At 45.7% G+C, this 14,615-nt stretch overlaps 1 protein-coding gene across 1 annotated transcript; it reads left to right on the top strand.

Annotated features, from left to right (window-relative positions):
- The first annotated feature begins 9,903 nt into the window (after positions 1 to 9,903).
- Positions 9,904 to 14,133, top strand: SOWAHB (sosondowah ankyrin repeat domain family member B). The gene has a single exon (XM_032261069.1). It carries the CDS (start codon positions 10,438 to 10,440, stop codon positions 12,817 to 12,819), a length of 2,382 nt encoding a protein of 793 aa, XP_032116960.1. The 5' UTR covers positions 9,904 to 10,437; the 3' UTR covers positions 12,820 to 14,133.
- The last annotated feature ends 482 nt before the right edge of the window (positions 14,134 to 14,615 follow it).

Genomic DNA, 14,615 nt, shown 5'->3' with positions numbered 1-14,615 from the left:
TCTGCCACTTACTTATTCATTACAAAATAGGAGAAGATTACATTATCTGGACCTTGGTCTCTGCAACTATAAAATAAAAATAATAATAGATCCTACCTCGTAGGATGTTGCTAGGAGGATTAAGTATATTAACACCTGTAAAGCACTTGGTTCCATGTCTGGCACTGCATATGCAATAAACACCATTATTACTGTTAACATTATTAAAAGAAGCAGCAAGTTTAAAATCAGAATGTGAGCACTGGAAAGAATTTCAGGATCAACTAGTCGAATTCCCCCATTGCACAAATGAAGAGGCTGAGGCCCACAGAGGTTTGAAATTGGCCAAATTTAAGGAGATAGGAGCAGAGCCAAGATGAGACAAACTGCGTGAAAGTCTGCTTTTTCTAGGTGAACTACACATATATATTTGGGAATCATAAGAATAGAAGCGGCGATTGAATCTGAGGAGATAGAGTTACTGAGGAAGAACACAAGAATTAGCACAGAATGTTGACAGAATGGTGGCCAGGTGTGGTGGCTCACACCTGTAATCCCAGCACTTTGGGAGGCCAAGGCGGGTGGATCACCAGGTCAGGAGATGGAGACCATCCTGGCTAACATGGTGAAACCTCATCCCTACTAAAAATACAAAAAATTAGCCGGGCATGGTGGCACGCGCCTGTAGTCCCAGCTACTTGGCTGAGGCAGGAGAATTGCTTGAACTCAGGAGGCAGAGGTTGCAGTGAGCTGAGATCATGCCACTGCACTCCAGCCTGGGTGACAGAGTGAGACTCCATCTCAAAAAATAAAGAAAGAAAGGAAAGAAAGAGAGAGAGAGGGGGAAGGAGGGAGGGAGGGAGGGAGGATTTGGAGTCAACTTGATTTGAATATCCCAATGTGATGGTATTAGGAGGTGGTGCCTTTCTGAGGTAATTGGGTCATGAGGGTGGAGTCCTCATGAGTGGTATTAGTGCCCTCATAAGGGACTGAAGAGACCAGAGTGTTCCCTTCCACCAGCTGAAGACTCATATAGAAGATACTATTTATGAGCCAAAAGGTAGGTCCTCAGCAGACACCAAGTCTGCTGTAATCTTGATCTTGGACTTCCCAGTCTCTAGCAATGTGAGAAACAAATTTCTATTGCTTAAAAGTCACCCAGTTTATGATATTTTGTTATAGCACCCTGAATAGGCTAAGACACCATTAAACTTTGAAACTTGGTTTTCCCACATGTAAAATCAGAATACACATAGAAAACCTGCTGACGCCTTTAAATAAATTTAAACCCACATATTCAAAAGTTGGCAATGGAGGGAGACTTTCCGTAAGAGGGAGGAGAGGAAAGTCTCTTACTCTAGACCCAAAAATTAACCTTATTCTTGCGGTGTAAGGTTACTCACACTAATGTGTCCTGGAGCCACAATCAGCAAACTGGCTTTAGGGAGACAAAGCATGGATTTTACAGTTTCTCTCATTGCCGTAGTATGGTTGAGACAGCTTACAATATTTAAGCAAAGTACTACTAAAGATACTACACAGTAGAGGTTTGGACAGAAGGCAAAGAATAAGCTCATCAGAATATCCTACAATCTCATGTTGGAGTTGGACATAAGACTTTTTTCTTCTCTTTCAAGATTTCCTCCATAGATACATTCATCTAATCCCATGGCTTTAAAATACCATCTCAAGGCCAAAGACTCAAATGTATACATCTAGCTCTGACCTACTCCTGAGCTCCAGACCAATGGCTTGCTCTAGATCATTACTTAGATGTCTAATGGTCATTCAAATATAACCTTTCCAAAATGAGATGGTTGACTTCCTGATCCCAAACCAGTTCTTCCTGCAATATTCTCAATCTTTATAAACTTATATCCAATTTATATAGTTTGGATCTCTGTCCCCACCCAAATCTCAGGTTGAATTGTAATCTCTAGTGATGGCGATGGGGCCCCATGGGAGGTGATTGGATCACGGGGTGGATCTCTCATGGCTTAGTGCTGTCTTCATGTTAGTGAATAAGTTCTCATGATATCTGGTCATTTAAAGGTATTTGGCACCCCCCTCACTCTTTCTCTCTCTCTTGCTCCTGTTTTTGCCATGTGAGGTGCCTGCTTCCCCTTAGCCTTCCACCATGATAGGAAACTTCCTGGGTGCCTCCTAGAAGCCAAGCAGTTGCTAGCACCATGCTTCCTGTAAAGCCTACAGAACAGTGAGCTGATTAAACTTCTTTTCCTTATAAATTATCCAGTTTCAGTTATTTCTTTAGAGCAATGTAAGAATGGCCTAAGAAATCAATCCATCAGCAATCTCTCTTGGTTCTACTCTGAAACATTTTGCAAATCTTAATCTTTCTCCACATCTGATGTCTTAATATTCCAAACCACTGCCATCTCTTACCTCACCTTCTGCAGTAGTCTCCCAGCTGGTTTTCTGTTTCTACCTTAATATCCCCCACAATCTACTCTCCACACAGCAGCCAGATGGTCTGTTTGCTACATAAATTATGTGTCACTGTCTTGGTTATAAACTTCCAGTGGCTTCCCATCACACTTAGATTGAAACCCCAACCCCATTAGACCCTGCAAGACCCAGATCCTGCTCACTGTCTGACCTCACCCCACACTTCCCTTGCTCACGATGCTCCAGATTTGAGGCTGGGTTGCTTTCTGTTCCTCAAACACACCAAGCTACTTTCTTTTCTTTCTAACTATCATCTATCTATCTATCTATCTATCTATCTATCTATCTATCTATCTATCTATCTAATGTATCTATTTTTATCACAAGAATCAGAGGAAAAACCATGCTCATTTCTGATGTAACCTCAGCTGTTCCCTCTGTCTGGAAGGCTCATCCCATCCTGCTCCCTCCTCCCCATCTTCACATGGCTGCATTCTTATTGTTGTGGTCTCTGCTTATTGTTATGTTCTAAAAGAGGCCTTCCCTGCCCATCCTTGCTACAGTAGCTCTCTAGTCAGTCTCTATTGTATCAGCTAGTTTTTGCATCTGAGCACTTATTGCTATCAATATTTCCCTGTTTATTTTCTGTCTATTGTCTGTTTCTTTCTCACTAGAATGTAAACTTTCTGAGAGCAGTGATTTTATCTGTTTGGTTTACCACTGTGTTCCCAGCCTCAGAAAAGTACATATACCTGGTGGGCCTTCAATAAATATTTGATGAATAAATAAATAAAGGTTCAAATAAGAGAAGGGAAGTAAATGCAGGAAGCACTATATCATTAGATTGGCCCATAAATTAGAATCCCCAACTTCACTTACAGTTCATCATGAAATACATTTTCCTTGCTATGTCAGGGTGCCTAGACTTGTGGAAATCCAGACCTGAACAATGGAGGGTGAGGATGGAGGCTGGGCAAGCCCCCTGGTTTTCTCTCCTGCATTTCTACATTCTACCTTCACTATGGTTTCACCTGATGTGTTAGTCCATTTTGCATTGTTATAAAGGAATACCTGAGACTGGGTAATTTATAAAGTAAAGAGGTTCATTTGGTTCATGGCTCTGCAGGCTACGTAAGACACATGGTGCCAGCATCTGCTCGGCTTCTGGTGAGGCCTCAGGAGCCTTTACTCATGGCAGAAGGCCATGTGTAAAAGGGAGCCACATGGTGAGAAAGGGAGCAAGAGAGAGGGGAGGTAATGCTAGTTCTTTCTAACAATTATTTCTGATGTGAAGCAATAGAGCAAGAACTTTCTCATTAGCATGAAAAAGGCACCAAGCCATTCATTAGGAATCTACCCCTTTGACTCACACACCTCCCAGAGGCCCCATCTCCAACACTGGGGATCAAATTTCAACATTCGATTTTGAGGGGACAAACATCCAAATGATATCACCTGGGGATCTACCCACTGACCTGGATGATTAACACTGGGCAGTTCCACCTTCTTGTGTGGTGATATCACTCCACATCCACAGTAGAGGTTTGGATGGAAGGCAAAGAACAAGCTCATCACAACAACCTACAAGAAATACAGACTTATTAATAGCAAGGAGCACTGCTTTCTGCAAGATAATTGAGTTAGTTTATTCAGGCTGCTTTAACATAATACCATAGACTTGGTGGCTTAAACAACAAATATGTATCCCTCATAGTTCTGGAGGCTGGAAGTACAAGATCAAGATGTTGACAGATTGGTGTCTAGGGATGGCCCACTTCTTGGCCCATAGACAGCTGTCTTCTCATTGTGCCTTCATATAGCAGAAAAGGGTGGGGGAACTCTGTGGGTTCTCTTTTATAAGGGTACAAATCCTATTCATAAGGGCTCCACCTTCTAAAGCTAATTAATTCCCAAAGGCCCCATCCCCTAATACCATCACATTGGGGGTTAGGATGTCAACATGTGAATTTAGAGGATCACAAGCATTTCATCCATAAGAGTAATGATCTCTGTTCTACACACTTCCCATACTTGTTCTGAAGATCTGATAAAGAAGTGTGGTTTGGAACATGACCCACATGTGTAAATCACTACATTAGTACACTGTTTTCTCCTCATCACTATGTGTTGATGAGGGGCAGAGCAAGTACTCCTGGCAGAATGCCATCAGTGTTCCTCATGTGACAGTACTAAGGACTTGGACAATTTTTGTTGTCCTCTCCAACCTAGATAACTCAGTATCCCTGTATAAGATTCATTCAACACCTGAGCTCACCATTCTACAATATCATCATCTCCAATATGCCTCTCGCCTCCACCATGCTTCATTCATGTGGTCACACTCTCAGCCTTGTCATCACCCCCAAACTATTCCACTTTGGAAACCTCAAGCACCAAGACCTGGGAATAATTGACTTTCTGCCCACAATGTCCTAACCCTCGAGCTCTCGTATTCACTTACTCCCTTTGGACCTGCTTTTCAACACCACAGAGGCTTCCTCAAGCCTTTCCTCCCTATCTCTTAGCCCCCTTCTGAGCTGACTTCCTTCATTATTCATCCACACCACTTACTTCTTCCAAAATCTCAATTTTCATGCCCCCACCTGCCAACCCTCAACCTGGAACAGTCTAGTGCCTGCCTTTTCTGCTTCTAAACACCCAGGGTACTGTGCCCTCATGCAGACAACCACACAGTAGTGTGGTCTGGTGACACCATAAACTTGCAAAATAAGTTGGTTCCTTTGGCCCAATGGCAATCCTATGTCTCTCCCAATCACCCTAACTAATACGTGAACCTTATTCATGCTTCCTTCTCTCTCTTACATATTCATACTCAGAATGGCATCCCTTTCTATACCATGAGGAAAATGATCTTCATGCATAGAAGCCCTCAGCTTTCTGTGCTCCCTGTGCCAATAAAATGTATATCTACAGCTATGGCCGAGATGAATTGCTGTCAACCAGAATCTGTTCCTCCCTTCTTCCTGGACACACAGCTCTGCTACATTTGTCAACCTCTGTGCAGTTAGGTGTTACCATGCAATGAAATTTTTTGCCAATGGAATTTGAGCATTAGTGTTATCTACCACTTTCATGCCTGGTCTATAAAATGTCCCACATGCACATCACCATGATCTTTCCCCTTCTGGCAAGCTGTTTGATGATACGAAAACCATGTGTTAAAGATGGTAAAGCTGCCATCAGCCTTGTTCCTGAAATAACTGCATGGGAAGTAGCTGCCTGCCTGTCTTTAAAAACTGCCTTAAAAATGATGTAAGTGAGAAATAAGTTTTGTTTTTGAGTCATTATGAATTAGAGTTTATTTTTATAGCAGGTTAGCCTATGCTAACGAATGTAATAGCCATTTTTCCTCTCCCAATTCTTAATGGGAAAAATGGCTCTCCCCTGTCCTGTCCCAGGGAGTCCCTCTACCTGAACTCTGGACTCCAGCCCCACCCCATGCCCTGTTTCATCAATTATTTACTCTCTCCTCTAGGTCTCAACTTATCCTCTCCTGGCACTTTTCCGCCTGCACACAGACATGCTCATATCTCTTCTAACTATACCCAAAAAATCTTACATTGCATGATCTGATAGTCTCCTTGTCTAGAATTATCTTTTCTCCTTCCTTTTAAGGTCAAGGCTTTTTCATCCCACTCTCTACTCCCTCACTCTGTTACCTGGTCTCTGTCCCCACCACTGTTCTGAAACTGCTCCAGATTGGGTCCCAGTGACCTAACAGAAGATGGTCATATTTCACATCTTATCTAACTTGGCATCTTGGCATAGAAAGCTGTTCCTCCCTCCTCCTGCCTTGGTGCTCCTGTGACACTGAGCTCAGCGGTGCTTCTCTTCCTTCCTAGCTGCTCCTTCTAAGTCTCCTTGACAGATTTCTTTTCCTCTCTCTCTTTGGTAAATGTGGATTCACCCTCTATCCTCTTTTCTTCCGACTCTGTATGTATCTCTTTCTAAACAATTTTGTTATTGCCTGTGGTTTAAATGGCCATTCTTTATAGATGCTAATGCCACACATCCTTGAGCCTCCAACCTATATTACCAACTGCCTTCTAGATATTTCTATCTTTATGGCCCATAGGCACCTCAAACTTAATATGTCCAAACTGAATCGGTCATCTTCCCCATTCCCAGCAACTACTGCCTTTATATTTTCTATTGAGGCAGATGGTAACAGCTGTCCATGGGTAACAGTCATCCACTAACCCTCTGAGCTGACTTCCTTCACATCAATTCATACCACTACCCTCTTCCACAAGCTTAATCTGTATGCCCCGACCTGCCAACCCTCAACCCTGCAACAGTCCAGTGCCTGCCTTCCCTGTTTCTAACCTCCCAGGGCATACTCTGTCCAAGTGGAGAAAATCACACAGTGGTTTGGTCAGGGGCATTATACCAAGGCACTCAGGATAGACACATGGGAGCAAGTCAACCTGGTTTCTCATCCCCAGAGTACTCTGCCTCCAAATCCTACTACATGTATCTGCTGAACACCTCTCCACTACATCTGTTTGACTCCCTTTCTTGGCCACCGCTGAGCTCAGACCTTTGTCATCACTTTCTTAGATCATCTCAAGCAACTTCCGGACTATTCTTCCTGTGGACAGCCTCACCTTCCCCCTCTAGTCTTACGATTTGATATTGTCTCTTTCACTGTTGATATTCATTTATGGGATTTTTTTCCCCTTAATGTCTTTTTCAAACTAAAAAGTAATATTCTCATTGTAAATAGTCAAATAGTTTATCAGGCTATTAAAAAAAAAATTAAAGTCACACCATAGACAGTTCTTAAATCTTATCACCAAATACATATACACAGCTTTTTTCTAAAAATGAGATCTTATTACACACACCACATTTCTTCTATGCTGTATTGTATTTTAGGAGGAACTTTTTTTTTTCACATTTCAACATCTCTAAAATCACAATGTGTCATACAATCAATGGTTCTTAGGTTTGGTTACATACAGCATTGTTCTACAATGTATCTTTTTACTTATTAATATTGGTCATGATTCCAAACCAACACTTAACCTCCAGGAGATCTTTCTAAAGTACAAATCTGGTCAGGTTGCTACCCTTGGGAAAATTCTTCCAAGCCGCCCCCGCCCCCAAAGCCCTTCATCTTCTGATTCCCCTCTTTTTCCCTTTCTAGCACATCTACACACGGCCTCTTCCTTAAAGCCAAACAGGCCAAGCAGATCTACTGGCAGTTCATTCCCCAAATAGCTATGCTTATGCTAAGCCAGATCTCTTTGCCTTTGTATCAATGATTTTTCTGCCTTAAAGCTTATTCTCACCTTTTCTACTCAAAGTTAGCTCTTACTGGAGAATTGTCCTGATCCCCCAAGCTGAGCCTGAGTTCTTCCTTTAGGCACCTCCCCTCAACTTCTCCAGTATGTGGTGCATGTCTCTGTTAAATCACTTAGCACACAGGTTCATGCTATTTATCTCGTTGCTCCTACTACATAGAGAGACATAGCAAGTTCTCAAGCACACTTTCTTCTTTATTCCCATTTCCAACACTGTTGAGGTAATGTAGGAGCTTCATACATATTTTTGGAAATAACAAACTGTATATGCAGGAGGCAGGAAAATGCTCCCTGAGATGACATAAAGAGCTTTCTAATTAACCATCCCTTTACCCTGGGACAAGAGAGACAAAGAGGAGAAGGTCTGGACACCAAAGTACCTGGGAATCCAGAAATCTAAAGCAATCAGATTTTTTTCTTTTTGTTTCCTCCAGTCCAATTAATTCCACCCTCAACTAAAAATAATCTGGTTTCAACAACCATACGCTTTATAATCTCCCCTCACCTGGCCTTCTACTTCCTTTCTCTCTAGTCTTTTTAAGTCCTTTAAGTCAAAACTTCAGTCAATATTATGGCTGTCTTTTGCAGCAAGCCCCTTATTTTGTAACCAAATATTTTTAAAAGTACCAAAGAGGGATTCTTTCCACTTGCCATTCTAAAATGCCTACTTGAGTCTTCCATTCGGTCTTCCTCCTTCCTTAGGTATGGACTCACCTCACTCAGTCCCAGCAAGACTTTATACCAGCAAATAAATTCAAAAGAAAAAAATTCAAAAGAAAACGGAAGTTTAATACAAAGGCTTTATTTTAATAACTATCCTATAGGCTTGATGTTATGTAGAGACATCAGTGGAAACCACTATCCCTCTCTCAACCCAGTATTGGGTTTGAATCCTAGAAAATGCCAAAAATAGACAAAAATGTTTCCAGCTCTTTTTTTCTGACCTAGATAATATAAAGCCAAGGATTCATTCATGGAAAAGTACCAGGGTACTTTTGGGGATTTAAAAATCAAGCTCAGTTAATGTGGTCTGTAGGGCAGTCACTAAGATTGGTCCATGCTAAAACATGTCTTTGTCAACAGTTGCAGGGCCAGCACACATACTTTCAATACTCTCTCTTGGCAAAAAGAATAGAAACTATGAATAATCAGAAATAGAAAAGCAAAAGGGAAAGTGGGAAGATGAGGGGAGTGCAAGAAAAAAGAGTGACAAATGACAGGGAAAGAGAAAATGGATGCTTTTGCATGGGAAGTACAGTGGACATGAGAGGATCTGAGAAACAGACATATTTCCTGTCAGTAGAGGCTGAAGGTAAACAAAGATGTAACAGAAAGAAATGGGAAGGTCAAGCTAAAGAAAAGAATGAGAGAGGGCTTGTAACTAAAACAGGAAAAGAGATAATGACAGCGAAAACTATCTCAGGCATGTCTACAGGACTGATAAGGAAAAGACATCCAGGGTCTCATCTCCAAGACAAAAGTGTCAACATGTGGAGAGAGAAAATGGAAGAGGGATCCCAGCCGCTTTGGGGCAAAGGTCTGTTAAAGACAACTCTCTTCTGCATTTTGAACCTGTGGAGGGAATCTTACATTCTGGGCGGAAGGACTTCACCAAGCCAACACAAAACACTGTACAAACCTCTGCTGTTCACAAATTTTAGAGTAAATAAAAGCAAACTAATGCTACACATCAAATGCCTTAACTGGCGAGACATAATTTCTAGTTCATTTTGGCCGCTGGGAGCAAGAAGCTATCCAAGTGTTTTTGTTTGTTTGTTTTTTCCAGCACCTTAATGTGAGACAAGTATGAAGGAAAAAGGCCCAAACCAACATTGGCCAGTAGTAATTTTCACAGTGATTTCTCTTTTCGGTCTAGACTTGGATGTATTTGGACCCCTTGGAAGGGGCGCCGGAGAAGCGGCCCAGTATTTCCATCTTAAGAAAAATTTAGTTTGGATGCAAAGTGAGTTTTGCGGACCTCAAAACAGCCTCGAGAAATCTGAAATACTCCTCTACAGCGTTCATAAAGAAAGAGAACTCAGATTGCCTGTTAACTTGCACCTTCTCCTCCTCCCCCATCGGCTACAGCCTGAACTCATCAAAGCACCAGGAGGACAGGAACGGACTTTCCATCGCTTTTGTTTCCTGCGTGGCGGAGACTCAGAGGAACGGCCGGTCGCCTACCTGCCTTCCACTTCCCTGGCCGGGAGCGGCCGCGCGTCTCGCAGAGCGACTTGCTGGCGGCTGGGTTCGCCGCCAACCTCACCTACCCGCTGGCTCTCCGGCCCGACTCTTCTGGGATGGGTGGCGGGGGGTGGGGGAGACCTCGGAGGGCGGAGTGACACGCGGAGGCGGGCCGGGCCCTTCCCCCCAGAGCCAGGGAGGAGGCGCCGCCAGGGCGCAGGTGAAACCGACTCGGCCCTATCCCGGGAACTTTCGCTGCGGGGACTGGTTGCGAGAGGCTAGCGTCGCGCAGGGGGGCCTGGGAGCCGCCCTCTCTCTCCCAGACTGCCCGCGGGGATCCCGCCCAGGGGCCACCGAAGGGTACCCACTGCCCTCCTGGCGCGCTCACCGGCTGCGGGCAGCGGGGGCCTCCGCCGCTGATGGGGGCGGTTGGTGCCGCCCCGGGCGCAGGTGACATTCGCCCAGCCAGGGTTTTCTCTGGCGGGGGAGAGCCCCCGGAGGGCGAAACGCAGACACCCCGGGGGCGGAGGACAAGGCAGCGATGGCCCGAGAACTGAGCCAGGAGGCACTACTGGACTTTCTGTGCCAGGCTGGGGGCCGCGTGACCAATGCTGCCTTGCTGAGCCACTTCAAGAGCTTTCTCCGAGACCCCGACTTGCCCCCCAACCAGCACCAGCACCGCCGCGAGCTCTTCAAGGGCTTCGTCAACTCGGTCGCCGCAGTGCGCCAGGACCCCGACGGCACCAAGTACGTGGTGCTCAAGAGGAGGTACAGGGACCTTTTGGGGGAGGAGGGGCTGCAGCCCCCCCGCGATCCGCCCGCAACCGCCCCCAGTGCAGGGGGAGCTGCGCCTTGCTCCCCGCGAGGCGCGCGCCGAGGGGAGCCTCCCCAGCAGCAGCCCAGGCGGCGGCGGCGAGAGAAGGAGCGGGAGGAGGAGCCAGCAGGTGCAGCAGCCAGAGCCGCTGACGCGGGTTGCAATGGACTCCCAGCCAGCGGCGCCCGCGCGGCTCCCGGGAAGGGCAGATCGAAGGGCAGCCCTGGACAGAGGGCGCCGGTGCCCGCAGATGCAGCAGCAGGGACGCAGGCGGGAGCGAGGTGCGCGGCGGCAGAGGCGCAGGGCCGCTGCTGCTGGGAATGCCTCCAGAACAGCCTGGCGGGGCTTCCGGGAGAGCTCGGCGCACTCCCGGACTCCGCCACCGCAGAGGAGAAGCCGGCGCGGGCTCTGCCCGCCCTGGAGGGCCGCGGGGCTTCCAGGGAGCGGGAAGAAGGCGCGTTGGCTGAGCCCGCGCCAGTGCCTGCAACACCTCGCTCGCCTCCGGCCACAGTCGAGGCTGCGACGAACCGGGCTTCTCTGCCTGCTCTCCAGCCCTGCACCGCTCCCCGCGGAGACCGGCCGGAGCTGCTGACTCCCAGCTCCCTGCATTATTCGACCCTGCAGCAACAGCAGCAGCGCACTCGAGAGTGGGTGGCCAGGCACCCGCAGGTGCCTGAGGCCCGTGATCAGGGTCCTATCCGCGCCTGGTCGGTGCTGCCTGACAACTTCCTCCAGCTGTCCTTGGAGCCTGGCTCCACGGAGCCTAACTCAGAGCCGCCAGATCCCTGTCTTTCTTCACACTCTCTCTTTCCTGTTGCTCCAAATGAATCCTCGGAATCCTGGCCGGGAAACCCTTCACTGACTGTCTTTCGCAGCATTCGTTGTCAGCTGTCCCTCCAAGATCTAGATGACTTTGTGGACCAGGAGAGTCATGGCAGTGAGGAGAGCAGCAGCGGGCCCAAAGAGTCCCCGGGGGCTTCTGAAGAAGGGTTGCAGGTTGTCTTGGGAACCCCAGATCGGGGGAAGCTCAGGAATTCAGCTGGGGGGGGCCTCTCTGTATCTCAGAAAGAGGGCAGCCCCAGCCGGAGCGCTCAAGGCCTCAGAAACAGAAAGGATGGTCACCCCTCTCAGCAGGTCCCTGCCGGGGCTAATGGCCTTGCAGGCCACCCCCTGGAGCCTTTGCCTTGGCCAGCTCCTAGGTTAAGGAGGTCCCTCAGAAGGAGCTCTCTGGCAGGAAGAGCCAAATTGTCCTCCTCTGATGAAGAGTACCTTGATGAGAGCTTGCTGAGAAGAAGTCGGCGCCCACCTCGATCCAGAAAGCCCTCCAAAGCAGGAACAGTGCCCAACCCAAGAGTAGATGCAGCTTTATCACCGAAGCTTGCAGAGGTTAAGGCTGTTGAGGCTGAGTGGGATTGGCGACACAGCTTGTGGGCTCCTAGTGGGGAGGGGCCTGCAGCCTTGGCCTCCCACAGAACTTCTGAGCACAAATCATCCCTGGTTCCCCTAGATGCCAGGGAGCACGAATGGATTGTGAAGCTTGCCAGTGGCTCCTGGATTCAGGTGTGGACTTTGTTCTGGGAGGAACCTCAACTGGCCTTGCACAAAGACTTTTTGACTGGGTACACCGCCTTGCACTGGATAGCCAAACATGGTGACCTCAGGGCCCTTCAGGACTTGGTCTCTGGAGCAAAGAAGGCAGGGATTGTCCTTGATGTAAATGTGAGGTCCAGTTGTGGGTATACCCCGCTGCATCTTGCAGCCATTCATGGCCACCAGGGAGTTATCAAATTGCTAGTGCAAAGGTTGGCTTCTCGAGTAAATGTCAGGGACAGCAGTGGTAAGAAGCCATGGCAGTATCTAACCAGCAATACCTCTGGGGAAATATGGCAGCTATTGGGAGCCCCTAGGGGCAAGCCCATTTTCCCCGTCTATCCCTTAGTTGGAAGTTCTTCCCCCACCAGAAAGGCCAAGAGCAGGGAAATATCTAGAAATGTCACCCGAAAGACTTCCTTTGCTGCACTACTCAAAAGTCAGCACAGCAAGTGGAAATTAGCCAACCAGTATGAGAAATTCCCCAGTCCAAGGGAAAGAGAAGAGTACAGTGACTGAGGTGGCTCTGTCCAACATGCAGGCAGCATACCCTCACCCTGCTCAGTGAAAGAATTCCAGGGGAATCTAAAAGCTGATGAGAGTTGGTAAAGAGGATGGTCAAGGGAGATGGCGTTGACCTCACTGGATCTTATGTTACCACATCCTGGACCTTAGGAGGGTCATCCAAACTTTTTGAAAACTGAAGTACTTGAACTAGAGAGACCTAAACAAGGGGCAGATCCAGGTGCTCAAAATCCAGGAGGCATTCTTCCTCTTCCCTTGCCACCATGGATCTGGGCACAGTAAGCCACACTGCTCCCTTGAAGCAGCAGTCCCCGGCCTTGGCTAGAGAGGGAACAGATGTCGAACAAAAAGAGAGGCAATTCGAGGAATTGACGAAGCACATACAAAATCCTCTCTGGCTAGGAGCTTTCTGGCTTCTGTTCATTTGGAGAATAAATCTTGGCTGACAGTGGGAAGCACCAGGTTTGAAATCAGATGCCTTTATTTTTCATTTTTTTGGCATTGAAATCAGTGAAATAAAATTATTACTGGAGAGTAAAGTTTGATTTGAGAGATTCCCCAGCCCTGTTCCCAAATCTTCTTTTGAATGCCATGCGTGGTGGTTAATGGGTAAAATGATTAATGCCTCCTTTGCATCTTCTCACTGATCAGAGAAGCAGTTGGGTAAGATACAGTTATGACTTGGACTCCATTACCAAGAGAACTGTCATTCAAGCCCTGCTTTTTTGTATCAACCCAAAGGGAACTTTCCAAATGTAAAAACCATGTGGCTCATTTGCATAGTGACTGAAACCATCTTTCATGGAAACTCCCTGTGTAACAAACAGAATTATCATTACTAGTTTTCAGTAGGTTTGAATGACCAACATTTGTACTCAGAAAAAGAGAGAAATGATTTCACTCTGGGGAAACAGTAGGGATTAAGAGAATGCATCCTCACCAGGACTTTCTAAGCTGCTAAATGTAATTTTATTTGCACTAAACTTGTTGCCAATTAAGATTAAATATTAGCCTTTAAGTATTGTATATCTAACAGGAAGCATTCCTTTTTAATTGCTTTGAAGGGACTGATTACTTGTGAGTTCATGGAATGAGAGAATGGCTAGTCTATAAATGTCAGTAGAACATCAAGATTTCAGAATAAGTTCAAAGAGGGCTGAAAAATTACATGTTCAAGTGGAAATTGTTCATTTTTTATGGGAATGTTTTCATATGATGTGGCAATGATGCTGTATTTTAAGTCTTTTTGTGTTTCTTCTGGTTATTTTCCCTCACTAAAAGATCAATAGATCTTTATAATTTATTGTACTTATGCTGATTACTGTTAGTTTTCTTCTTTACAAAATTGTGTCTCAGTGAGTGCCAAATATTATTGTTTCTTTGATTTTTTACTTTATAATTTTCTGAAATAAATACCTCTTTTCTACTAGAAAAATAAGCATAATAAATAAATCTAAGAGTTTTTTCCCCAAAAGACCTATATAAGAGATGAAACTCTGTCAAATCAAAGCAAGAAAATGCACAACCACAGATGGGACATAGTTTAAAGAGATAAAAATTTAAAAGAATACAAGATAAACATCTATGCAAATACTCTGACAAACTAGTAAAATTTGTAAACCACCAGTAAGCTAGTGATATTTCAAGGAAAAGATGTAAACCTTCTAAAAAATCCAATGAATGTTTTTACTTATCATATTGTTATCACTACATCAATTTCTTCAACAGATGTGTTTTGTGTAGTGCTGTGGAACTTATAAAAGTGAGTAGGAGATAAACTCTCCCATCTT

The sequence above is a fragment of the Sapajus apella genome, unplaced genomic scaffold, assembly GCF_009761245.1.
Source record: "Sapajus apella isolate SASKATOON/1434 unplaced genomic scaffold, GSC_monkey_1.0 scaffold121, whole genome shotgun sequence".
NCBI lineage: Eukaryota > Metazoa > Chordata > Mammalia > Primates > Cebidae > Sapajus > Sapajus apella.
The sequence above is the reverse complement of the archived record's forward strand: the minus strand, read 5'-3'. Positions and strand labels throughout refer to the sequence as shown.

Coding starts and splice junctions, on each gene's coding strand:
- SOWAHB (XM_032261069.1), top strand. CDS start 10,438: ATGGCCCGAGAACTGAGCCAGGAGGCACTACTGGACTTTCTGTGCCAG.